At 47.6% G+C, this 27,987-nt stretch overlaps 1 protein-coding gene across 2 annotated transcripts; it reads left to right on the top strand.

Moving 5' to 3' along the window:
- Positions 1–55: 55 nt before the first annotated feature.
- On the top strand, positions 56–23,861 carry LOC126547130 (uncharacterized). 2 transcript variants are annotated; one of them, XM_050195005.3, is made up of 5 exons: positions 56–292; positions 11,838–11,849; positions 17,671–17,951; positions 18,860–19,019; positions 21,125–23,861. In XM_050195005.3, exons 1-5 carry the CDS (start codon positions 273–275, stop codon positions 21,588–21,590), a joined length of 939 nt encoding a protein of 312 aa, XP_050050962.1. In that variant the 5' UTR covers positions 56–272; the 3' UTR covers positions 21,591–23,861. The 2 variants fall into 2 exon arrangements, with proteins under 2 accessions (XP_050050962.1, XP_050050963.1); XM_050195006.3 differs by lacking the exon at positions 11,838–11,849 and having other exon boundaries at positions 57–292.
- Positions 23,862–27,987: the final 4,126 nt, after the last annotated feature.

Here is a 27,987-nt window from a genome sequence, read left to right as displayed (position 1 = left end):
GGGAGGGGGGGCCAAAGAGAAGAGACGAGGGGGGATGGGTGGCAGGGAGGGCACGGCCAGGTTGCTTGGGAAAGGGGCTTCCCAGCCAGGCTGGTGGGCAGGGCGGTAGAGACGAGGGTGGAAAAGTGCTGCTGCTGCCTGTTCGCGCTGGGGGAGATTGCGGTGCGGCTCTGCTAGGCGACAGCGCTTTCAAGCTGGAGTCTGCCGACGAAGCGACTGACTCGCCGCTCGCGGAGCGGCGCGTTCTCAAGCGCAGTGACAAGGGCGGCTACATGTACTACCACATCGAGAAGTAAGTACCACGCGTGGCTGTGAACGCAATGTTGTCACTTTACGCGCCTTGGCGGCCTTGGCTGCTATAACGGGCTGTGGTCAGGCGCGAGCGTGTGTGCGCGCGCGCCATGGCCGCTTTCCAGTAGTTGTAGCCGCTTTGGCTTTCTCCTCGCGGCGCTAGAGGGCGCGAGACGAACATTTGTAAGCAGTGGTGTGTGCGTCGTGCGTCTATCCTCATTGTTTGTCTCGATAGCAGTAGTTTACGTTTCTTTTCCGTTTCTTTTCATTTTGTCTGCTTAAGGCGAAGCTCATTAACGCGCTCGTAGGCGTTCCTGACTGTAGGGCCACTCAAGTAGAAAGCTTCGCTTGTTTCGCGGTACTCGCGTTGTTCTGGAGAAGCTACGCTTCAGTGTAGAGCATGCGTGGATACTGCTCGGTGGCTCGTCTTGCTAGCGTATCTAGTGGTCCGCCGACAACAGGTAACAAATGTCTCATAAAATTGACAATTCCTTTAGATGCAGTCCCAACTTAATCGTTGGGGGGACACGTGTTCAGCACAGGCACTGCGACCACACGTTTCCGTATTGAGTACACGAGCAAGTTGTGGCTATCGTAAATTGATTACAGAGCTCCAACGTACAGAATTCTGCGAAAGGACACCGTGCCTCTCGCGTAGCATTGATTGCAGCTCACTTGAGAACGTTCACTTGATGAACGCTAGTTGGCTGCTTCTCAGCCAGCGTGCCGTAGTGATGTCCAGATGAACTGAATGTTACCGGAACTATAGTCCCGTTTCATACATAGCAGGCAACGTTACGAAAGCCAGATAGACTTCTCACGCACTGGCCGCCTTCGCTGCTAAAAATAGTGCGTCACATATGAAAGAAGGCTATAGGTATATGCGTCATGTAATGTGATGCAACATTGTCTCATTCCTCTATATCGCAAAATATGACCTATTTGTTAAATAAGAGACGTCACAGATATGAGTCTATTTACCCCCGAAAGAGCGGAGCGATACGTTTCTCCAGTCAGCGGCCATAATGCACTGCTAGCGCGGGCGACGAAGACATCGCACGTCGTATACTGGAATCCGCAAAGGTGCACATATAATATGTAGTTCCAAATTTGACCCAACGCTACGTCCACAAGTTGCAGTTCTAATATATGAAGTAGTTATTCCGCAGAAGACGTCACGTATCAAAAACAAAACGCACTGCAAAACGCGCGAAGTTACACTAAGACCGCACTACTCGCGTGGCTTCCGCATCGTTGCCTGCAAAGTATGAAACTGGATGAAGGCGACTGTGTGACGGAAGCCCGTCGGGTCGGGATTATTCATTCTTAAAGGAAGTGGTCTGGAAACCAACCAGAAAAGGATTTAAAATCGTAACGTTTAGGCTTCCCCACGGGAGACTTGTTCACAATCATATTGTGAAAAAGGTTCCCGTGGGGGTGACGAAACGTAACAAACGATTTTAAATTCTTTTCTGATTGGTGTCCTGGCCTCTTCCTTTAAGAATATGAAACAGTGTACACTCACAAAACTTATGTGAATTATATAGGCATTAATCGAAGGGCAGCGCACCTACTTTTGAGTATTTGCTGACAGACTGGCCTTTATGATTTAGATATGTTATGCAAGCTCAGAATTGCCTAGTTCTTTGTTTACTTCTTTGCGCACTTTGAAAAAAGTAGCAATGTCCTAAATAACCGACTAAGAATGTCCGTAACGTCATGCTATAGTGCAACACTTTAAAATGCATACTTTTAATCGTACGTACTCGTTCAGGCTTAAGACGTACGGAGATAAGGTTTGGCATATAGTCGAATAACCGAAGATGAGATTCTCATCATTTGAAGGTTGTGGAGCAGTTCGCATAGTCGTAATTGCCAATCAAGGCTAATTTAGTGAAGCGTGTTAGTCTTCAGCATGGCTTTCAGCGCAAGCAATCGCGGCTGCACAGGCCACAGCCTAGTAGAAATTGGGGTGGTGGGAGCGCACATGTGGCCCCTGCTACGCTCCTGTCTAATGTCCTCACATTGTCCTCGTCCTTAGCACTGTTCGTGCCTGATAAAGAATAACCGAACCCGATGCTTTCACGTTAATAGTCGGAAGTTATTTCAGGAAATATTAAGCAGTATTTGGCCGATAAATAAATATCGGAAGAAACGCTGTGGCAAGTCTTCATTAATACGGATAATAAAAGGAAATGAGTCTCGGCATGTATATCCGGTGGATGATTACTAAGGCAGATGTTGGGAATTTGTCCACTTTATATTAGAGTTGAAACTCGATTTAATGAAGCGATGACGACGCTCGAATTATTTCGTTAAATCGGCAAGTTTGGAAAGTCAAGAAATTGATTTTTCGGTCCTTCGCAATCTAACATTGCAGCGTATAGCGACACGCAAAAGCTACCACGGCATTGTATTTGCGGGTAATCCAGCCATCTGTCGCATAAACCATGAAATAACGAAAGCAACCACCGCCGCCCCTACCGAGGCGGTGTCGCGTCCGCTATTGCGTGCATGGGCGCGGCGTGCAGCCTCGTCAAAATGAAGCTAGGGCCGTCACTATAGGGCACCTAGATGTTTTAACGCGATAGCTTTAGAGCGCACGCTCGAAGAAAAACCCGTCTTTGTCAAAATTAGATAGAAATTACCGCTTGTTCACTCATTTATTTCAGGAAAAAACTCCGTTAAATCGAGTTCGGCCAAGTTTCGTTAGTACGGTTTGATGACAACATTGAACCCTATGGGTACCTACCAGGGAATGGAAATTGGTTTGTTAGATCGGGAACTTCGTAAAATCCGGTTTCGTTAGGTCGAGTTTTAACTGTATTATTATTATTATTATTATGTTTTCGAATTCTTACTAGAAAGTCAGCGCAAGGCAGAATGATTATCCGAGACGAACTGAGAACGGTTGAAAAGAAAGTTTTGCACCCGCCATAATTTATGCGTCAAGGTTAAGGCAACTTAGTTTATGCAGTAGAAGCTTGCGACAAACCCTGGAGAAAGCATCGGGAAAATGTAGAAGGGACACACTGAGCTAATAATTTGTCCAGAATAACGGCCATTCTCATCCATGTGCAGTTAATAATAATAAGAAATGAAGCTTGCCGGTGAATGAAATTAGCTGTTTCACACGGACATATTTAGCGTAAACAACGTATTTATGGCGGAACAATATAGACGCCCCTCCCAAGGTCGATCCAAATAGGTCGCGAAGCTTTGGGCGAAAAGTGGTTCAGAACAAATTGTCACCGTTATCAGCAAAGGTGGTTATGGGAGCAGCGATTGAAGCGCGATTATCTGAGGAGGGAATAGACATTTGGAAAAAAAAAAGACGTTTTACGAGACTCAGTTTGATTAAATCAACGAAAATAAAAAGCAAAATCAATTTTATATACGTGTGGTGAGAAAAAAAAGAACAACTCTATAGCGCGTGATCTATTGTCAATAAATGACTTTTCAGCGCACTTGCAATGCATTGCAGCTCTTGAAGTGGGCAGAAAGGCGCGGTCGTAAAGTTCACCTGTTACAATACGCCCTCCTCACACGTTGTGTTGTTTTGCTTGTCGACGTTTGTCAAATGTGGTGGCGTGGGTAGTTTCATCGTTTTCTAACCTGTTCACTCAAAAGTAGTAAGTTACGACCGCCAGGTAATTCTTTAGTTTAACTGCTTTCATGTGGCTGCGATGGCCGACGCGCTTGGCGTCTGGCGATGGGACCAGCACTCTAACCCAAATCTTTCGCCGGTCTGCAAAGAAAGTAGGTCCCGTGCAGGGATGCAATTTCGACACCCGTACGGCTGTCCATCTGCTGCATCGCTTTCCGCGCTGTAAACTCGAAACGCCCATCATGTCGAATGGCCGGCATTTGAATATACAGCTCTATAATGACAGGCCACGAAAACAAATTTCGCGCCTTTGAGAACAACATGATGTTACTTATGTTTTTAACGGATATAGCTTCACAATATTTTTTTCCTTCCGCCGGAAGTGCTCTGTCGTCACACAGGTGGCGCTAAGCCCCATGAACCGCTAGGGTGCCTCGATGTTCTCCTTGCCCGCCGCTCCGTACAGGGTGGAGAAAACCGCAGCGTCTACTAGTGCGTTGGGCACGCGAATGGCGGATACATACGAGCGCCGGCAACGCGTGCCTACGGCGCCTATCAAATGCGTCCACTACGGCATCCGCTATACATGCCCATCGCCGTAGTAGACGCCGCGGTTGTCTCCACCTTGTCGGAGCGGCGGGCGAGGACATCGAGGCACTCTATGAACCGCCATGTTTTGAACGTATGGGCTTCTGTGGCAGCTTCACTACCAAGTATATTTACATTGCCCCCTCCCCCCCCCTAAAGAGGTGTCGCGTGAATAGAGAGTGTTCGTTTTAACGAAATAACGACGAGTGATAAAGGGTGTGTAATTAGGAGCAGAATGTTTGTTACCCGATCAAGAAAGAGAAATCAACTTTCTGATTTTCCAGTCTCACGGTAGCGAGCATTCAATGAGTGCACACTATACCAGGGGATCTTTAACTCTCCCCCAATGCACGGGTCACGGGCGTTTTTGCATTTCGCCCCCCTGGAAATGCGGCCGCGATTTCATGCCGCGACCTCGTGCTTAGTAGCGCAACATCATCATCAAAAGAAAGATTGTGCGCAATGTGATCGTTAAGAGGACGCTAAAGAGAAAACTAAATCAGTTAGTTCTCGTACTGCGTTTTCTACAAACGTCTTTTTTCTATTTTATTTCGCGGTAATGGGTTCATTATTAGATGAGAAAATGGAGGTAAATGTTTCTTCTTTCTTTAATTTCGTGCCGAAACTTCCGCGCTGATACGTCAATGGGACGTCGCGGCTGTCGATATTTTTTTTATTCATAACCTCTGAGAGGGTTGAGCATTGTCATTGCCTCACATGGCACATCGCATCGTGGCACAAGTATTAAACTTGAATTGGGTTATGAGACTGTACATGCCAAAACCACAATCCGATTATGAGGCACGCCGTAGTGGCGGAGTCCGGATTAATTTTGACACCATGGTGTGTTCTCTTAACGTGTCCCTAAATCTAAGTGCATGAGCGTTTTTTACTTCGCCCCCGTCGAAATGCGGCTGCCGCGGTGGGGATCAAATCCGCGACCTCTAGCAATGCTGTAGTCGCAAATCTACCGCGAAGGACACAGAAGTGTTGATTTGACGTTAGACCGCTTCTGTAGTGTAGCCTGGACCCTGCAGTGCGCTTTAATTAATGCGGCTCTGCTTCTGCACGCCCTGCGTAATCTGTCCGCTTGACATATTTGCAAGGTGTTTATTTTTCCGAAATAGCAGCAACCTACTGTACCGTGCCTTGAACTTAAGCTTATCCAGTCTCCCCGCAAGCGCTGTCGTATAGTAGGAGGGTTTCCTTGCCTTCTGACGTAATCCCCCCCTCCCCGCCCTCGTAGAGGTTCGGCCTCTTCTCTCTCCTCTCTACAGTTCTATCTACGTCTCCTCAGGACTCGTACGTTAGCAGAAAGGGAAGCACTGCAGTTTCTGCAATGCCTTTGAGGGTGGTCACAGATAATTACAGCTGTCAAGAGGCTAATGTGGCGACGCCCATTACGGCATTGTGCTCATTGGACGCAGTGGGGTCCAAACGAGCGTCGCCGGTCCTCTCTGACTCGCGCCTGTCATGTATACACACGCTCTGACCCCCCCCCCCCCCCACCCGCCGCGTTGTGCCAGACAGCAGCAGCCACAGAGCAGCACCAGCTATTGGAAATTAAAAGGAAGAGGCAAAGAAACCTTCGCCTTAATGGAGTTGACTTTTCTTTAGTCGTCACGCATATATAAAATTGATTAGGAATTTTACTTTTGTTGAGCGAATCTGCGTTTCCCTTCAACTAAAAAAAAAATGCTTTTTCTTTCCCAATGCTTATTCCCTTCAAACATAGTAGCACTTCAATCGCTGCTCCCATAACCACCCTCGCTGACGTCGGTGACAGTTCGTTCTGAATCGCTTTTCGCCCGAAGCTTCGCGTCCTATTTGGATCGACCTTGTGGAACCATTTTCTTATGAAGATAGTCCCATTCATACATTTGGTTATCAATTCTAATGTTGTCGTATGTTAGTTTCACCTTGGCGAGTACTTTTCTACTATCGGACGCACAAGCCGATAAGTTCTTCCGGATTTGCCTGGTGGCTGCCGAGAAGTCCTGTGACACACAAAAAAGCAGTTGCTTTTACCTTAAAACAGCTTTTCAGCGCAGTTCTTTTTTCCCGGTTGTCTGTGAATATTAAAATTAGCGGCTTTGATTTATTTGGCTGCGTGCCTCCTACCCTATGCAATCTTTCCACAGAATTCACCTCTACACCGAGATTATTTTTGAACAAATCTTAACTACGATTGATTGAAGTGAGCCCTGTGTTTCCTCCGATCTTTCAGGGATTCCAAAAACCAGCAGATTGTTTCGCCTACTTTTGTCTTCAAAACTCGATAACCTTTTTTCCAGTCCCTGAACAGTTTTTTTCGAGGCTGGATAATTTGGTCTCCAGTTCCTTAACGACTGACACTGATGTTTTAACCAGGCACGTACCCAAGGAAGAAGGGGGGGGGTCCCCCCCCCCAAAAAAAAAAATTAAGCTGCATACCCCCTCCCACGCCACCACTCCTCACACACATTCCTAAAGCGCCGCCAAATCAAATATTGAGACTCGACAGTTATTCGGCGCTTAACATTTTGCTGCCCTTTTCTCTCCTTTTGGATGGCGGTAGTTATCGGCATCTCCTGGGGTGTGAAGGCCAGTTTTGTCATCGATTCGGTGCCCGCGCGATTAACTCGAGCTGCATTCAGTTGTCACCATCTATTCAACGGTCACGCGCATCGCTGTTGCTTCGTTTCAACCTCCTTTGTTTAGACTGATCCAGGGACAGGAAAAGGATTCAGTTGGTAGTGAGCTGGTGTGTATGCTCGTGGAACGAGTTGCGGCCGGAGAAAACTCCAGTTGCGTTTAACTTTTCCTTTTCATTCATTATTTCCTCGAGTGACGGCTCGCCGCGGTGCTGGCAGATAGATCCTCGGAGATAAGGTGGAAAATAAAATCATGCGAAACAGCGTCCATCATGAAACCCTGCAATAACCGTTAAACTGATAAGCAATATGAATGTCACCCGTTACCTCGTCTCGTTTTCCCCTATTGGTACAGCACTTTTCATGCAAAATGCCAACTGGAAACGAGAGTCTCAAGGAGTTGAGAAATTAAGCGATCTACTAAGGGAGAGCGCCGAAGCAACCGCAAAACAGGAAGGAAAAGCGGAAATTAACAAATTTGACCATTGCTTGTGAAAATATTTATAGATCAAGATCTTTTTATTTGAAAAGTAGAGAAAACGCCGCCTGAAGTGGAGAATGATTCCGTGTGATTTGAATGACGCTTCCGTAGTTCAGTCGAGCCGCCTGACGTAGCCACTTCTCTGCTGTGCTTATAACGAAGCTGCTAGGAAAGCACACGATGGAGCAACCCTTGTTTCTGTACCCTTATGGCGGACTAACGCAGCCCAACACTTAAGCAAGCTAGCGCACCGTATGACATTGGAGAAACGGTACACGCCTGAATTCATCCAACATCGATTGCATTCCCCCGATCCATCTATGCAACTGCGGCTGTTACCAGAGCTTCCGCTTAATGAGGAAACAATGCTGTGCCGCTTCCGCTTGGGCGTCGCATTCACCAAAGCATATACGTTTTTGATTGGAATGGCTGATAGCGCCGAGTGCGAGGCCTGTGGTGTCGAGGAAACTATAGAACATCTACTGTGCTAATGCCCATCTTTTGAAAATGAAAGACATGACCTCTGCACAGCTCTCAATCAGTTTAATAGAAAACCGCTCACCTTGAACAAGATCTTGGGACCATGGCCTCGCATATCGCAGCTACAAAAGGCCACAAAAGCGCTGCTGCGATAGCTGAAATCTACCTGATTGAGTCAGCGTCTGGGATCCCGACTGAGTGACCGAACGATATCCCCAGTGGACTTTTCTTTTAATCTTTCCGTCCCCTTTTCCCTTTCCCCAGTGTAGGGTAGCCAACCGGGCTCAGTACTGGTTAACCTCCCTACCTTTCATTTATCATTTGCTCTCTCTCTCTCTCTCTCTCTGCTGTGCTTATGTGGGTGTTTTTCTAACCTTTCGCGGTGGACGCAGTACGTCTAGAACCGCAGCGTCCTGCGCCCTGCGCGGTAGTACGGGACTGGCGGACACGCATCGTTACGCAACTTACGAGTTCGTTTTGGCACTTCGTAGAGCAGTAAACGAGGGTTCCAAAAGAACCTGTGATTGTTCCGCAAATATATGTTTCTCTATAATTCTTCCAGAGTTTATTCATTAAACGCTACTAGAAATCGTTATTTTACACTTTCGCTTGTTTACTTGTTCTTGGCAGTGTGCCTCCTGCGCTTCTTTCCTGCGCGAGTCCATTTGAGGTGGTTCTTTGTTTGTCAAGATGTATCTCGCAGGCGTACCTGTGAGACACACCTTGTTTCATTTCTCTTTTGCGGGTTTACGCGTCTTTATGGCGAACGGTGGGCATTATTCGCATTTGTACTAGTAAAGGTGCACCCCCACCCCTCATTTGCACGGGAAAGTTACCCTGGGTACGTGCCTGGTTTCAACCTTCTTGAGTTTCAACTCTATCTCATCTAATCGTTTATGCATAGTCTTTTGGTCCTCAAGAAGTTCCTTTAATAATTGTTTGGTAGACGGGCCTGGATTGGATTCTATGTCGCCTCAAAGTTTCAGCAACGACAGCACTATATTGCGCACATGCAGGTAACACAAACACACTCTGTTGGGTCACGTGAACTGGATAAAGCAGAGATCGCGAGATTTGACTGTAGAATGTTTGTTACTAACCTGCATCAAGTTAAGTAACGGGTTGGTCGTAACTGTGACAGGCGGCCAGCCGACGTGCCCACTAGAGGCATGCCGAGATGTCGAGTTGCTTATATACGTGGCATAGTCGATGATCTGGGTCAGTTACTCACAAAGGACCCTGGTCATGAGAAAAAAACTTGCAGAAGAATAAAAATGGGTTGGAGGGCATACGGCGGTCATCACCAAATCCTTAATGGGAGCTTACAACTATTGTTGAAAAGAAAGGTGTACAGTCGTTGGATTTTACAGGTGCTAACATATGAGGCAGAAATTTGGAGGTTAACAAAGAAGCTCAAGAACAAGTTAAGCACCGCGCAAAGTGCGATGGAAAGAAAAATGTTAGGCGTAACGTTAAGAGACAAGAAGAGGATGGTGTGGATCAGAGAACAAACGGAGATAGCCGATAATCTAGTTGACATTAAGAGAAAAAAAAGCTCTAGCCGTGTGATGCGTAGCGTCGATAACCGGTGGCCTATTAAAGTTACAGAATGGATGCCAAGAGAATCGAAAGTGCAATCGAGGACGACGGAGAATTATGTGACGCAATGGAATTTGGGAATTTGCGGGCATTGGATGGTGCCAGCTGACGCAAAACTGGTGCAATTGGCGATCGTTGGGAGAGAAATAATATTTATTTTTCCCCAAGGAACTGAAGCCCCAGTCCGGGACTCCTGGCCCAAGACGTTTTTGACGTGCTGCACCAGGAGTGGCCACCATTGTTTTTCAAATTTTCGTGGGGGGGGGTGGTCCACTTCTCCCAGCTGCCGGGACGCTGGCTGCTTGGTAGTTTCGAAAGTATATTGGCTTTCTGATGATGGAGTTGGTGGGGCACTCCCACGAGGTGTGTTTATTTGATGGACGTACCTCGCAGTGTTTGCATGTGGGGTAGCCTAGGTCCCTGTTAATGAATATAGTGTGGAGTGAGTAATGTGTGAGTTTGTGCTTTTCGTATAATTGAGTCGTTCTCTCTCGAATGCATGTAGAATAGTGTGTTGAGAAGTGTTGATGCTCCCCTGTTTCACTTAAATATATGTAGCCTTTCGTTCCGCTGCATCTTCCGCTCTTTCCTGGGAGAGGGCTTCGTACTGCAGTGGACATATAATAGTTTCATGATGAACCTCCCTAGGGAGCTTCATATTCAATGAACGGCGCAGAGCAGCGCCTCCGAGTTGGTTGCGCTACACCGGCTATCTCAGAGGCTCAGCACAGTGTGTGACTCCCGAGAGTGCGAAGCGCGATGAAGTTTTGCTTACATCTCTTCGGATTCTGAAATTATGCTCAAAGTGGTGCTGTTTGTGGCTCTAGTTTGTAGTGGTCGGTAAACTATCCCCAATTTGACAGGAATTATCACTGAATAAATCGCTGATCATCAAATTTAAAATTTTGTTGCCAAACTAAGGTTAATGCCGCTGAATTGAGCCAGAAGGTTGCCAAAATGTCAAGACTGCTGCCTTTGGAAACATTGGCTGTTACGCCCGTTGCTTGGTCCATCGGTACGATACGAACAATTGTACTGAAAGGCTCGCTCTTTGCAGCCTACTACGATGCTTCATGGATTCAGCAAATGCACCCATTGATGTACACAGAATATTGCAAAGCATTTTTTACTGAGCTTATTCGTCGTCGTGTGAACATGGGGGAGGGAGGATGGCATGGTGGGAGGGAGGGAGGGAGGGGGGGGGGCTTGCTGCGATGCAATATAATTGATGTTAATACGTTACCGAAGTAGTGCACGAGCAGTACGTTACGCTTGTCAGAAGGCATAATGCATTGCGGAGGGCATGTTTATGCTCTTCTGGACTAAACTAATCTTGCCAGACCTTGCATTTTGCTGCACGCAGTATCGACGACCGGGCTGTTCAAAGTAGTTGTGCCACAACGTGAACCTGTGGAGAACTATCGTCTGGTCGCTTCTATGCCGCGCTTAATTCAAAACAGCTACAATGGTGGAGGTTGAGTTTGTGCAAGGAACGCGTCGAAATAGTAGATCACTTGTGAAAAAAAAAAAATGAGTGTGAAATCTTGTGGAATAGATGGCTAAGCGAGATCTATAAGCAGCCCTCGACACAACCTGTGTAGTTAGTTTAGTTACACTGCCTTACTCGTCGGTGCGCTCGGGCGGAGCAGTTAGTGTCATGCCTCCGCTAGGCTAGATGCGCCCGTAGGTCCCACCCTCCTCTTGCTCTTCGTGCTTAGCTTCTTTCCGTTTCTCTCTCTATTCTCCTTTTTCTCACTCCCTACCTTTTTCAAGCTCACATTGTGTGAGAGATTGAGTAAGTAACAGGGTTTAATTATAAGCGCTGCATATGACGGCTCTTCCTTAACAGCTCTGACGCTACTGCCTTTACGTAGTGAATTTTTTTTAGTCTTGCGGCGAGCGTTAGTAAACTTTCGCGCCAAGTGCGACCGTATATGAAACAGTACGGCAAACGAGTGCAGTGTATTACTTCTTTTGTCGACTGGTTGTCACATCTTATTCTTATTGGTTTCGTCAAACTGAAGCTTCTTGTATCTGCTTTTTTGCTCTCTCTCTCTTCTTTCTCTCTCTTTTTTTTTTTTTTTTTTTGAGACCGGAATGATCTCACTTTATTATTTCTGTGCTTTCTTTCTTGCCTGTTCATCTCTCGGAAAACCAGCTCGGCACTCAGGTGAGTCATCATCCTTTGAGCCTCTTCTCTGTTCTCGAGCTTTCTCTAAATAGCTCTCTTTCCCTACTGGTACTCAGCGGTGAGTTGTTATTGGTGGAGAAGCCAAAGTTGAGAGTGAACGGGTAGTTCTGACATTAGTATTACTATCGCGTTCTCTGCTTTAGAGTGTCATAATGAAGCGCAGAAACGGTACATTATTGCCGTCTGCCTCAAGCAAGAGCACGGCGAGGTTTCAAGCACTGAGATCGATACAAGGGGTAAGGTCTTCACTTTGCTCCCGCTTGGGATCGTTGCTTGCTTTTTGCGAGTGTAGGAGGGACGGGTAGCGTGTTTTTAAATAAAGAAAAAAATGTAAAGATCGAGCAGAATGGACGCGAAACACTGGCAAGGATTCGATGTTCGATGCATATTGTAACCCACACTAAAATAGCGCGTGTGGAACGCTTGCGAGGAGCCCGCCTAGCAACCGGAAGACAATTGGTTCTTGATAAAATCAGCTTTTTTTTATGCCGGGTGTTTCAGCGAACACTTCTAAAATATTTTAAAAATTCCCTGTGGCAGATAGCACAATTCTTGTCCATGAGCTGGTAAACTCGATGAGGCGGACATTACTTGCACAAGAAACTGAAATGCATAATCGACGAATTAACAGAAATTCACTAATTAACGTTTTAACTAGTTCCATTATGGCACATGTTGCAATTTACAACTTCTAGCCGGGGAGTTCGCAGGGCGAATCCACTTAGAACGAGTTCTCAGGATGACACCAGTTTCGGTATATTAATTCACGAACTTTGTGGAGAGATTCATTGGCGTTCCAGCTACTTTTGTGCTTCATTGCATAAAACGACGTTCTGTTAAGAAAGTGTGTGGAACGACAGTGCATTTTTACCGCAAGTTTGACGGCGCATATCTCGTAAATGGTGTCGTCCACAGAATTCTTTTCAAGTGGATAGGCATGGTAGTCTCACCCACTAGAATTTATGAATTGAAATATGCGCGATAAGGTAACTATTAAATCACAATTTTTGTGCAAATAATGTCCGCCTCTTAGAGTAGACCAGCTCATGTACTAAAATTGTAGTATCTGCCACATGCAATAAAAAAAAAAAAATTGAGTGTTCGATGAAACACCCTGTATATATCTTACCTGGTGTCGGGTTTGCGATTATAAAAATCTCTCATTATTTATTTATTTATTTAATTTATTCCTCGGCTGGTGGTGGCCGGGGGTACCTACAAACTGCTCCGTAACTATTGTTTATCGTTCTTAAAAAGGGTACAAACGCTTAAAACAGAAAAGTTACATTTCAATACATCGATGGGAACGACAGCTCTCCTATGCGAACTTCAGAATTGAGAAAAGTGTAGCGGATTATATTTGATTATATTAGATTCGATTGAAGTTATTTTTTTTTTTAACTTTTTTTGCTTATGACTTATGTTATTGCTGGGGGGCTGCAGCGTTATAAGCTTTTTATCTTAAGTTTTCATGATGTCAATTTTAAAAAGTTTCTTATAAGCTCCACGAAGAGAATGAATGAGAACGATGCTTCTATAAGTCAACAAACACATGACTTTCTTTTTTTATTCTTTAGATGCAATAAGTATGCTCAAGAGGGCGCAGCTGTTATTTCAGTTAGAGAGGTATCATTTGTTTCGGTACAGGGAATAGGAGTTGTCCATACGTCACAAGTTGCAGACAACGGACTTGCTTTTTTTTTTTTTTTTTTGAATGGTGCAGAGATAGTAACCTCACCTTGAATGCTGCTAAGACTAAAGTCGCGACTTTCACACTCAAAGCAGCGAGCATTTCTTTTTCTTATTCTGTAGATTGTGTACCATTGTGCAAGGTTTGAGAGATCAATGGTCTCGGTGTACTTTTTGACACAACCTTACATTTTTCTGCTCACACTAAACGCTTTGCAATGTGATGTATGCGCCCTCTTGGCTCTGATTGCAGACTATCGAGGGAATTCCATTTTTCTACGCCGTCCCGCAAGTTGTACATAACAATCTGTCTTGCTCAACTGGAATACGCATCGGTCGTCTGGAATGGCATGTCTATATCCAGCAGTGACATTATAGATCGGCCCAGAAAACGTTTCTAAGCAGATATCATCACCGCTTTGCTAACACGAACACTGGAACTTGTTCTAGAACTGTTGGATTATTGTCATTGCCCTTACTTCGCTGCCGACGTAATCGCGCTGACATTCTGTTTCTTTTTAAACTCCTTCACGGTATCCTCACTTGCCCCGAACTCCTCAGCTGTTTGACGTTTCGTATTCCGCGCAAGATCACCAGAGATCATAGACCTTTCCATGTTCCTGCCTATAATCGCCAGCACTCAACCGTCTACAGAATCCTGAGTCTTTATAACACTTATTTTCATGATCTCGACATTTTTCATAACTCACTGTCATTGTTCGTTTTCCGAGCTTTGCGTTGTGTCATAGTTTCACACATTCTTCAACTGCCTTTCTACTGCTTTCTTTTCTATTTACCTTGCGCTTTGTTTTCTGTACATTCTTATTTTCGTAAGTGTTTCGTATGCAACTTTCTTACTTATATTTTCCCTTGTAGTTTCTTTTTTAATACGAAAGTGTTTTATGCCGGGATCCACCATCAATTTCCTTTAACGAATGTGACATCGGCGCGAACGCGTAAAAAATGATGCAGATCCCACGCACTGTGGGAATCGATGTATGCGAAGCTTTACGCGCTGGATGCTTTGATTGACGATAATTAGCGGTGATGTTGACGGCTAAAGCTTAATTTCTTCAACGTTTAGGCTAACACGAGAGTGGTGAGTTGATGTTAAACGTTACCTTGCGTGCAGCACTGCTGCTTGTCTACGTAGTACACAGAACACACTGGGAGAGGTGTTTTCTTGAGGCGTTGTTGAGCGCCATATTTCATAACGTCTGAGAAGGTCGAGCATAGTCATTGCCTCACATGGCACATCGCATTATGTAGAAGTATTAAGCTTGAATTGGATTATGGGGCTGTAGGTGTCAAAACCACACTCGGATTATGACGCACGCCATAGTGGCAGACTCTGGATTAATTTTGACACCGTGATGTTCTTTAACGTGTCCCAAAATCTAAGTGCACGTGTGTTTTCTATTCTGCCCCCGTTGAAAGTCGGCTGCCGCGATTGGGATCAAATCCACGACCTCTAGCAATGCCATAGCTGCAAAGCTAACGCAGCGGGCACAGCACAGAAGTGTTGATTTGACGGTCGACCGCATCCGTAATGTCTCCTGTACCCTGCGGTGTGCTTTAATTAATGCGGCTTTGCTTCTGCACGCCCTGCGTAAGTTGCCCGCTTGACATATTTGCATGATGTTTATTTTTCAGAAATAGCAGCAACGTACTGTACCGTACCTTGAACTTAAGCTTAACCTGTTTCCCCGCAACCGCTGTCGTATAGTAGTGGGGTTTCCTTGCCTTCTCACGTCACCTCCCTACCCTCTCTTATATGAGAACTGCCTATTCTCCTCCCTCTCTTTCTTCTCTCTACCCTCTCTTATATGAGAACTGCCTCTTCTCCTCCCTCTCCTTCTCCTCTCTACAGTTCTATCTGTGTCCCCTCTGGCCTTGCACGTTAGTAGAAAGGGAAGCGCTGCAATTGCTGCAATGATTCTGAGGGGAGTCACGTATAATTACAGCTGTCAAGCGGCTAATTGGCGACGGCCAGGGAGCTCCAGAGGGTATTGTGCACATTCGACGCGCTGGGGTGAAAATGAGTTTCTCCCGTCGCCTTTCCTCTCTGACTCGCGCCTGTCATCTATATACACGCTCTGAACCACCCCCGACGCGGTGTGCGCGACAGCAGCAGTCCACAGCAGCCCACAGCAGCAGCAGTAGCAGTGGGAAAGTCGAAGGAAGAGGCAAAGAAAGCTTCGCGTTAATATGCTCTCCCTTGACAGGGATGGCGCCTCCATCTAGGAGCGGGGAAGCGAAGTACTGCATCGTGACACTAATGAACGCCGACAGTGACAGCGCAGCGGAGGCTCCAACACGGTGTAGCGGGCGTAAGCCGGCTTATGTGTAGGCGGTGTTAAAGTCCCTAGATCGGCTTTTGCTTTTTTTTAGAAACGCTCATAAAGGGACCTTAGGTGGTGTAGGCCTTCTACTAAGGTGACGACGCAGGTTTCGCACGTGCTTTGTCTTTCGCGTCCGATTAGCGTGTGGCGCCTCGTTGCCGAAGGAGTGCAGCGAGATCGGCCTATGTGTAGGCCGTGTAGGCCTTCTGCTGAGGTGACAACACAGTTTCCGCACGTGGTTTGTTTTTCGCGTCCGATCAGCCTATGACGCCTCGTTGCTTACGGAGTGCAGCTTCAACATGCATCAGCATTGCTTACACCCCGCCTACTGCATCGTTTGCAATGGCACCAACTAAGAAAACTGCTGCGCTACTCGGCGCAGAAAGGCAACGATGTCGACGGGCGAATTTCGCTTTGATCCGGCGAGAGACACGCCAGGGTGAAGCAGAACTGCTTCGCGTGTTCGCGGCGCGCGCTGCGAACTCTACCGCTCGCATTCCTGAAGCTGAGCGCGTCTCGACTCAACTGGCTGCCCAAGACACTATGGAGCCGGAGCAAAATGCTCGTACCCTCGCCGAAGCGACTCGCCAACAGGGCGCCGCGCGCCAAGCAAACCTGCAACACGGTTGCCGACCCCAAAATCGTGCGTCTTTCGCTGCAGCGGACCGTGATGTCACGAAGCAAACATGCAACAGCTTCTGTGTACACACGTTTCACTTTCGTGTTCAGCTGATTACTATGAAAGAGGGATCAACCACATCTTTTTGTATGTATGCGTGCTCCAGCACTCAGACCTTAGGGCTGTTCCTGCGTGCGGTAAATAAATCATTGATTGATTGATTGGTTATTACTTGTGGGAGGTGAAGTCATACAGCTGGAGGTATAGCATAGTTCCAGGATGTCTGCCTTTGAAACGGCGGGAAGATAATTTAAGTATGTGCGAACTATCTCATTTTGATGTAGTTCCATGCTAGTGACCCTGACGATTGAGGACAATGGTGATTGCAGACACTCAAAAGTGTGAGGGCTTCATCGTTCTTGTCAACACGGTGTTCAAGCTCTGAGACGCTGCGGTAAGCTCGCGTAATGCGCCGCATTGCGGTGACCGCGTATGACATTCACCGCGACGGCATATTCCCGCAAGGTTTCGTTATAGTGGTAAGACTCATTTTGGGCATTTCAAATGTTTATAGGAATGGTAAACGTTTTGGGAATGGTTTCGTGTATGAATAAGGCGATATATTACTAATGTCGCCTTTTGCGTAGTCTATTTTCTTCAAATATAGCAAGCTCATCGATATGTATTTCTTATATTTTATCTTAATATGCAGCTTTATTCTTATTTAAATACTAGATTCTAGTAATTTAGAACGAGATCGTTTAATATTTGCTAAACCCTGCACACGCTTGGCTCATTTCTGGATCCTTTCAAAGTGACGTCAAAGGCACGGTGGTGCCGGAAACGCCAGCACGCCAGGCGTAACCGTGCCCGAACTACAGGCCAGTGAAATAGATCGACCGTAACAAGCTTCGACATCGTTGCGACACTAAAAGAACGGTGTGCGGAATCTCTCGTCATTTTCTCTTTGTTTTGGCATTTCGTATCTTTGCATTTACAATTTTGGACCGTTCATTGCGTTTTTTGGAGTTTTTGTTAAATAAGTGATACTTTCTGGGTTATCACAAAGTGTGCGCGCACACACTTCGTATCGCTTGCTTGCCCGTGCCTTAAAGGTAAGAAGTTTTGCTGCTCGTGTGCGGGCTTACAGGTGTATGGAGAGCTTGGAACCTAAGACGCCCAGCTGGACGGAGAACGACCTGCTGGTGCTGATCACCGAGTACTGGAAGCGGAAGGACATTCTGCGCGCCAAGGCCTCGGAGAGCGTGACCAACCTGCAGAAGCGCGAATGCTGGATCGAGATCACCGACGTGGTGAACGCGCGCTGCTTCACGCCGCACACCAGGAAGACCATGGACCAGCTGAAGCGCAAGTGGGAGAAGACGATCATGCTGGCCAAGAAGGCCGCGCTCAACATCCAGAAGCGATCCGGTATGGATTTAAGTTGATACGATCACGTGTGCATATTGCCCGTGTGATTACAGCTTTGCTTTGCCAGTGTCATTTCGTATATTCTGTCGCTTGCAAGAGGGCTTATTTCTTGAAGGCCTACTGACATGACGTTTTCTACTTTTTTTTCTTTTTACTTTTGCGTTCAGTGAATCTTCTCGACCTAGGAACTCGCGGAAATCGAAATATCGACAAGCACCAGCGTCCCTAAAGAATTTATTATAATTTTTTTTTCTACGATCTAGTTTTGCGTATGTTTCCCAACAGGTGCACGTGTCGTGACGTCATGATGCAGAAGGCGGACACGTGCGGGAGCAAGTCATCGCGAAGTTTTGGCTCTCGCTCCGGCTCGCTCGATAGTCCGTTACGCTACGTCGGGCCGTGCGATATTGTTAGTATCTTTTTCTTCAGCTTGCCGTACGTTTTTCTTTGGTTTCGAAGTCCAGGATCTCCATTTAACGTAAAAAAAATGAAAGGTCGCCAATGTCGTTTCAATAATACTTTAAGTGGGACCGAGTACTTGTAGAGTCAAGGACGAACAAACAAACAAATAGAGAAATAAACAAAAACGAAAACAGTGTACCGCGTTTTTCTCGAGCGCCGAGAAAAATAAAATAAAGCAGGAATGCGAGGGCTACTTTTGGCTCATGATATGCTTTCTTCATCCTCTTTATTAGCACTCTATGTCTTGTGCTACGTTACAGCTGCACTTCCATGTCGTTCCTTCTTTTTTTTTTTGCCATATGTAATTGCAAGCGCGTCCGCAGTAACTGCGCTGGTCGTATGCCAGGAAGAGCAGCAGGCGACAAGAGGTCGCTTATCCAGTGTCTTATACTTCCTACGCGTCAGCCGGCGTCTGGCTGAGTGGCATTTTGTTGGCGTCGCTGCAGGTAATCTGTCAGACTTGGCACCGGCCTACCAGCTGGCCTTGTCCATAGTCTGCGAGGATTTTCCGGCGTCCCTGGAATGCGCGAACGGCCTCGCCGCGGCAGATGTGCCCTCTCTCGCTGAGCCACCGAACGCTGGCGGATATATCGACGAAGTGTCCAGGTAAGACTGAAGCACGCTGTTACAGGACTGCCTCTTTTTAGCAAACATTTGCGCGAACCCTCTATTATATAAAACACGTATACAGAGATCGGGATCGGGTGAAGCTTATGTCAAAGTGTAAAGCACCACAGCCAGTGGGCACATTTTTTTTTTTTCTGCGGGGGGGGCCTAGGGTTGCGGGAATATAATAGTAACTCCGTATTATTCAGCGCTGCACAAAGCATTGGCATGATCATTTTTTTTTTTTTTGCACTTAAGGTACTAAATATGCCCATGAAAGCCTACAGGATTTGGAAAATGATGTTAAAATGCTATTCACTGGCATCCTGCACGATTCAGGCCGTTATTTACGATTCAAAAGGACGATAATTGGGCACGTTGGTATTCCATACTGAAACTATTGACAGCGCTAAACGGCCCGAACTACACAAGAAACCCCTAAAATTTTTTTATAGAAAGTCTATAGACAGTCTATAAACGTCTATAGACTTTCTATAAAATATTTGTAAGGGAAGATACACGGACAAGCGCTGAAAGGGCTACCAGAAGAGCAAGGTTATTTGCGGTAAAGTTTAAGGACGGAAAAGAGCGCTAATAACTAGTAATATGCTTAAAAAGGACGGTATGTCCCTGTATCTTTCTTGTGTAGTTCGTGCCGTTTTGCGTTAATAGTTCCAGTTTATTTACGACAACCATGTAGACTTATTAGCGGTTGGTTGTGTAGGACGAGCCGCCATTAGCGGGTGCGCATTTTTGCCCGCTAGTCCGATGACTGCGGCACCGCCCTCTGACTACCGAATGTACGCACTGGAGGCAGCAGATAGGCGGTGGTGTTTTTACCAGCCCCTTCACGTGGGCCTCTCAGATCGCGAGGCTTATACGCAACTCAGACGAGCAAATTTATTGCCTCTTCGAGCGAGTGCACTGTGCCTCGCTGAGTGTCATTTCGGCGAGGTGGTGCTAGGCGGCAAAACGAAGTGTCATTCGGGATTGAGGTTTAGGAACCGTCAATGTTTTATACGAGAAGACGCTTATGTGCAAGAACCTCCGCAATGAAAAATAGAAATACTGTAATCTTATTAACACGCCTGTTTGTTTTGAGCCAATACAAGCAAGGAAGGTATCCAAAATCCACAGGGTCAAAATGACGGAATGCGTCGTAAATGAACGTCTCAAGCTTTTTTTTTTTTTTTTTGCCTCGCTCATGTCACTAAGACGCTCATAACATTTGAAATAAAAAAATGTGGTTTGAAATATCAAAAGAGTGGTCTTAGAATTAGTGTCCACTCTGCTGTGATCATTTATTATTTTTTTTTTCGACGCATGGCTATCGAGGCGACACACCTCAACGCAGCGAAGTGAGTTCCTGCAACAGACTCGCTAGCAAGCGCACTCCACAGCAAGTGTCACTAAACCTTTACAGTCTTACAGCCTGCAAGTGACACTATAGCGGCGAAGTACGCTAACTCGAAGTGTCGCTAAATTTGCCCGTCTCACTGGGGTATAATCGCTGCCGCATATAAAATGGGTGCATATAGAATAGAATAACGGCGGGCACACCCTTCCCTAGTTTTCATCGGAAGTAAAGCTGATTGACTATAGAGCCATTTCCCGTTGCTGCCGTTGGAATTTAGCATTTGAGATTTGGACTGAAAAGACACGAAAAGAAAACCATGAGTATGAAGTGACGAAACATACTTAAAAATGCACACGTATTTTATCTAAACTGTCATCTTGGTAATTTATAGTATTTTGAAGGGCAACAGCTATGACACGAATGGGTATAGCAGGGGACACCGACGACGCTGTCGTATGAATTTCGTCAATGCTACAAGTGCGAATGCACGAGACAATTAATTTCGTTAAGTATTCACGAAAATGCAAATGAGCGCAAACGTATCAGCATGCAACAGATCATCTCGCCATCAGTCAGCCGCATTAAAAATAAAAACCGACTACGCTTTGTGTGGGCACATTGTCCATCGTGAATGCGCTTTCCACAAATCGCATGTGGAGTGTGGCAACCGAACCATGTAAATGTGAGGCCCACGTTTGAGCATGGTCGGGGCCGCGGTGAAGCGAACGGCGTGGTTTCTCCTTTGCAGCATGGTGATCACGGAGCTAGAGGAAGAGTCATCGGGCGACGGGCCGCCGGTTGCCAAGGGTGACAAGACGCAGCCGGTCAAGGCGGAGATGCTGAGCGAGGCTGCCGAGTGCGCGCCGCACTCGCTGGGCAGCCGTGCGTTCCAGCCCGTCCTGTCCGGCAGCAGCACTCAGGACGGCGCCACTGACGGCAGCCACCAGCCACACGAAGCTCAAGACGCGACTGCCGAGTTCGTCAACAACTTCCGCAAACGCAAGTGGGAGCAAGACCTGGTGGAACTCCAGAAAGAAAAAGTGCGCCGCCAGATACAGTACCACAAGGTCCAGCATGAGCTCCAGATGAGTGTGCTCCGGTCGCAAATGGAGTTCTGGGAGATGAAGAAGTCCAAGCTGGCTGCTGAGATACGCCAAGGTGGCATCCCCACGTTGCCGCCAACGGTGCCGACAGCGAATGCATCGACAACGTAGCCTCGGCTACTAGGGCCTGTGCGATGTCGCAAGAGGACGCCCCAGCCATCTTCCGGGGCATTTTGGGCCTGTCAGGCTCCGATACATCAGTGCTCATCGAACGGCCTTTCACAGCCATCCATCACAAAAATAACATTCACCCGCACGAGGTGTCTGCGCAAACATTTCTTGATATATTATGTACATGTGAAAACAACTGTCTGTCTTGCACAGCGATGCCAACCTTGTGTGCTTCAAGAAGCACACAAGCCTGTGGACCGTCACATCACTGTGTTTCGTGTGTTGTTTATGTCAAGCACTAAGACGACGCAAGATATCGACCAAGCTTTTGCCCCAGATCGCATGAGAAAATGTGCAGTACCGAGAGCAGAAATTCTACAAATCAACAAATAGCGCCTCTAGCGGCTGAAAGCTGAAAACAGGAGCTGAAACACCATTTTTCGCGAATGTGTTACCAGAGAGAGAACTAACTGGACTGTAGTGAGAAAATGGATTTTGCACGCCTCTAGCTCGCACATACGCATACAGTAGCGCTGTTTTTACGACCGGATTTGACAAACGCGTGCAAAGTTTAAACTATTGAAGTATACGGAAATCCCAAAATGCTCTGCAGAAGATAATTGCGATGAATGCAATGCACGAATTGTAATCCAGAAGTAACCAGGTTATGACTCGGCTTTCATTTCCGTCAAACAGAATGTCTTAAAATTGAGTAAAAGAAAGTGACATTTTTTAAAGCATGCATGTCACTATGTGTAGACGAAGTGTAAATATGATCCTTCACTCACCAAGAAACGCTTTCCCACACATTGGTCGAGCAGTTTTGCGATCGGATACAATGTTTTGTGAGGAGGTGAACCTGCCTTCGCTGGTTGAACTCCAGGTATCTACAGTTAAACCTCGATCTAACGAACTTCAGTGTAACGAAATGATCGATATAACGAAGTATTTAATTTTTTATTAAACCTTGTCCATATAACACCATGTCTTTAGAACCTCAATTTAACGAAGGGCGTATGCGATTTCAGTATAACGAAATTTCACTGCTTCCGCAAACGAATTCAGAGACAGTAAATTGAAACTTACGCGGACGGCAGATAATCAAATGATTGAATCACAAGCGGCTACTTGCAAACTCACCTCTCATATCGCGCGCGGCGCGACAAGAGCGACCGCCGTAGCCGCATCATGTTCCGTATGAAGTGCAAGTGCGATAAAATCCTATCATGGCCCGCGCACTGTGTGCTTTAGGTGCGAGCGAAAGTGCGCGAGGGTGAGACAAGAATGATGGTGGCTTCACGAGTGCCGCCTTCCCGCGCGAGCATAGGTAAAGAGGGGGAGGGGAGCGAGCTCGTGGTAACGTGTTCAAGCGCGCGCGAGGGGGGCGGAATGGAGGTTAACTTTGCGTGCGTCTCGGCCGTGGCTGCGCAGGACTGTAAGCGCGGCTGAGCGCATACGTAGCCTGCTTTAGAGATAATCTGCCGCGTGTGCCAAGAGTGGGCGTGCCGAGACGGCGTGGCATCATGTCAGCTGCATGTATTACCGCGAGTTTATTATTGGAGGTTGGGTAATCTAGAGTTTCGGTGACCCGTTTGAGCGAGAGGCACACGAAGCATTCGCTTCTCGCTGCCGGCACTTTTCCCGATAGCATCGACCCAGTGCGGGCGACGCTATCAGCTGCGGGGGCGGAGTTCACGCGAAAGCGTGACTGGCTTCGCTTAATTCGTAGTGCCGAGAAGATATCGTCGACGTACTTACATGGCATCAAATCGTATTTTTCGTCGCCTACTTCCAAATTTATCAAAATTATTTTTTTCATTCAAATGTGCCTTTTTCGATTGCCCGACAAATCGGAAAATTAAAGGTTAAATTATGGGGTTTTACGTGCCAAAATCACTTTCTAATTATGAGGCACGCCGTAGTGGAGGACTCCGGAAATTTTGACCACCTGGGGTTCTTTAACGTACACCTAAATCTAAGTACACGGGTGTTTTCGCATTTCGCCCCCACCGAAATGCGGCCGCCGTGGCCGGGATTCGATCCGGCGACCTCGTGCTCAGCAGCCCAACAGAAATCGGAAAATTCTGTGGGCCCTTTCGGTGTAAAGAAACATCGATTGGCGACTGCACTTATTTGCATAAGAGGTCGAATTTCAGTACAACGAAATTTCTATATAACGAAGTATATTTCCTATTTTAGCGACATTGTTATGTTGAGGTTCAACTGTAGTCTTATTGTTGTATCACTGATTAAATTCACGGATCGATGGAACACCTTGTTCTCGAAGATGGATGTCGAATTCCTTTAGAATTTCTGCTGAGTTTTTATAGAGGCAAAACATATTTTGTAGAAATGCACGTTTACAGTCGTTTTCATTGAATTTCTTTTAAAAAATATTACGGAGTTTAATATCCTAGAGCAATACACGGGTGTTTATCGTCTTTTCTGGCTTATCGAGACTCCTCGCGCGGTAAGAGTGGCCTTTCGGTATTGTATGAGGACACTAAAGGACAAGGTAAGTCGTGAAATTAGACTAGTACGGAAAAGGAAGGCTAAACATGAAATTCTTGAATTTCCCGCCGAAACCATAGTGGCTTTACGTCTGTGTGACGTCACGGATTTCAAAGCATTTTCTCGTAAAAGTGCAGTAAAAGCAGTAAAAGTGCTTGAAACTTGCCAAGTTCAGCCTTTGGCTCCTTTAGAATACAACGTAGTCGATATTTACCGATAAAAAGTTAATTATAAGAGCGAGCAGACGGCCTTCGAAATCCAAGACGTCGCGGCCAGCTGGTGCGGGAAGTTTTATGCGACGTCGCCACCATTATTTGGTATTTTTTCGTCCTTTCAGGCTTGTCGAGACTGCTCGCACAGTAAACGTGGCCTTTCTACAAAAATGATGTACTAATATAGCTGCATTAATCTTTCTGTCTATTGACCCTTTAAAATGCCGTAGTGGAGGACTCCGAAATCATTTCGAACACTTGTCTAAATGCACGGAGAGAGAGAAAGAAACGTTTATTGTTCGGAACAGTGTCCCGAGCGAGGCCCGGTATCATTCTAAGGTGGGAAGGCTCCGTAGTCCAGGAACCCACTGGCTTCGACTGCCCTCTTGGCCCTGGCGACGAGGTGTTCTTGGTGGACGAGACGTTCTTGGTGGACGAGCCAAGCGCGAGCTTGGCCTCCCACGTTTCGAATAGGTGGTTTGCTTCTTGTGCTCGTTTTACGCCCGTTTCCGGTTGCATTTCGCTGCCTTCCTACCACGGGCATTCCAGGAGCAAGTGTGCCAGAGTATCGGGTACGTTGCAGAGTGGGCAGAGGTAGCCGTGGAGCGTCGGGTAGAGGCGATGCATTATCGTTCCGTGAGTGTACGTGTTACTTTGCAGGCGTCTAAGGATCATGCTTTCTTCTCTGCCGAGTTTAGGGTGTGGTGGAGCGCGCACTCGACGCTCGAGCCTGTAATGTTGTAATATGGCTGAATAGTTGGTGGGTACGGCCTCCGCCTCTTCTGTCGCGTGGGGAGAGCGCGTGGGGAGAGGGGATCCCGGCTGACGTGCTCGCGGGCAGCTGCGTGGGCCGCTTCGTTCGCCTCTAGTCCCTCGTGTCCGGGTACCCACGTTACGCAGGCGTATGGGAGCGGAGTGCTTCGTCTTTTTTAGCATCTTGAGTGCATCGGCCGAGATGTGGCCCCTCGAGAAGTTTCTACAGGCGGCCTGAGAGTCGGCGAATATAACCGCTGCATCTGTGCATGTGGTAGTGGCGAGAGCAATTGCCGGATCTTCAGACGTTTCTGGGTTGCGTGCCTTGACGGTTGCCGATGCTAACTCGCCGCCTCGGGAGTCTACGACGCTGAGAGCGTAGACGCTTTGATGCGCACACTTGGCCGCGTCGGTTGCGTTCTCCAGGGTAGCGTGCCCCACCGATGCCGACCAGTTGTTGCGGCGCCTGGTTCTTCAACCTCGACCGGCGTTACTATTGGGTAGCGCGGCGTTGTGGGCAGGCTGCAGGCGTCCGGTAGACCGTGGCGATCAGTCAGGGACGAGACGACTTCTAGTGCGAAACTTGCACGGTTTATATAATGGTTGGTGAAAGATGAGAAGTGAATGAAGGGAAAAAGTACATTGCGGGGCCCTTTAAATATGCCCGCTAAAATCGTAGGCGGGATCTTGCTCATGTCAACGTCACGTGACATGCACTGAGTCCCACGCTGCTTGGCGGCGGCGCCCTTTTCACAGGACGATGTTTTCCCGAGCTTGCCTTCGCTGGTGGCAACCCGCGGGTCCCGGGGATCGAAGGAAGCTGATCCCTTGTCTTTCGCGCGGCGTTGGTTCGCAGAAAGGGCGTCTGGTTGTCGATGGGTGGCTGATCCATTCTCCCAGTTCACGTCTTCGCTAGCGTGCCTCGGCTGGCGGCAGCCGGCGGGTCCTGGGGATCGTAGGCAGCTGATCCCTTCCCTTTCGCGCGTCGTTGGTTTGCAGAAAGGGCGTCTGTTTGTGGATGGGCGGCTGATCCATTCTCCCAGTAGACGTATTCACGAGCGCGCCTCCGCTAGCGGCAGTCCGGGGGTCCTGTCTGGTTCGCGGAAAGCGTTCTACCCTAGAGTTTGACAGTTCGCGGAAAGGGTTTTCACGCACACACAAAGGGGCCTGTGAACACTGCGGAGCGTCTGCCAGACCAGCATCCACCCGAGACAACCATAACAAATTAGGAATCCGTTCTTCGTTTCGCTTAGGCATGCACACACGAAGGGGCCTGTAAGTAATGCGGTGCACCTGCCAGACCGGTAACCACTCGAGACAACCACAGGAAATTAGGAATCCACCTTCCGTTTCGATGAGGCATGGTGGTTGAGCATCACTTTTACCTGGGGTGTTACACGCCAACCGTAACACGGTGTAGCGGGCATTGGGGTTGTGCTTGAAACTTCGTTTGATGGCGTTGGCTCTAGCCTAGCTGTTTTTTACCCTTGTGGTATATGGGATGCATGTTTCGCGGGACACGTGCAATGCAAATGCACTCTCGAACATCCGGTGGGATTGACTCTTTCTTGACCGTGCCTGCGATGTACGTCTCGCGGTAGTTCAGGTGTCGGAGCACTGATCTCCCTGTGGGCGTGAGGTTGAGTCGTTCCAGTTGGCTGTTCTTGTGCGCTTCGGCGAGCTCTTGCCACGTGTTGTGGACGCCCATCTTAAGGAGACGTGAAGTGGAGGCCATGGCGGGGAGTCCCAGGGCAACGTTGATTGCCTTCCTTATCATGATGTTGAGCTTTTCTATTTCAGCGTTTTCAAAGCCAGGTACGGCGTGCCGTATGTGATGCGGCTGGTGAGCAGTGTTTGTATTATTCTTAGCGTGTCTTGCTCCTTGAGCCCGCTTCTTTGGCATTGGCAGCTCCCGATCCGTCCTTGTGGATGTGGAGTCCAAGTATTCGTATAGTATCGACTTTCGGGATTGTTGTCCAGTTGAGGGTGACGCCGGGGTCGGGTTCTTCGTAGCTGGGTGGCCGGCCTGTCATTATTGTTGTCAGGACGAGGTTCTCCGACTTTTCGGGGGTGCAGCGGAAGCCGCAGTTTCGGAGATAGCTTTCGATGGTGTCTACGGCTTCTTGTAAGCTACTTTCTTGCCTTCCAGTGTTCGTAGCTTTGGTCCAGAGCGTGATGTCATCAGCATACATCGCCTGACGCATATCTGGTATGGTCTCGAGAAGTGTGGGTAGCTTGATCATAGCTACGTTAAAGAGTAGCGGTGAAATGACCGATCCTTGCGGGGTGCCTGTTTGGAAGTAGGAAGCTTTCGCTGCGGATGTTGCAGATCCCGACTGTTGCCGTGCGGTCCATCAGAAAGTTTCTGACGTACGCGTAGGTCCTAGACCCGCAGCCGGTGCCTTCGAGGTTGTTGAGGATCGCGTCGTGGCTAACGTTATCAAAGGCTCCCTTGACGTCTACTGCCACTATGGAGTATATGCTTCGATTGTTAGGTGATAGGAGGCCTTCCTTTAGTTGTAAGATTACGTCCTGCGTTGAGAGGTGCTACCTGAAGCCGAACATGGTGTCCGGTAGGTGGCCGTTGTCCTCCATGTACTGGGTAATGCGGTCGTGCACCATATGTTCGAAAATCTTTCCCGCGCACGAGGTGAGGTAGATCGGGCGTAGGTTCTCCAAGGTGAGAGTTTTGTTGGGACTGTGGATCATGGTGATCTCCGAGTGCTTCCATACAGCAGGCAGTTCTCCTTTCTCCCAGCACTCGTTGTAGTAACGGATGAGAGCCTCGGTGGCCTGCTGCGGTAGGTTGCGTAGGTGTTTGTTAACGTTCCGGTCTTTACCAGGGCTGGTATTTCTAGTCAGCTTGGATAGGGCTACGTAGATTTCGGCCTGCGTAAAGTGTCGGTCGAGTTCTGGATTCG

Source organism: Dermacentor andersoni, chromosome 1 (genome assembly GCF_023375885.2).
Source record: "Dermacentor andersoni chromosome 1, qqDerAnde1_hic_scaffold, whole genome shotgun sequence".
Taxonomy (NCBI): Eukaryota; Metazoa; Arthropoda; class Arachnida; order Ixodida; family Ixodidae; genus Dermacentor; species Dermacentor andersoni.
The sequence above is the reverse complement of the archived record's forward strand: the minus strand, read 5'-3'. Positions and strand labels throughout refer to the sequence as shown.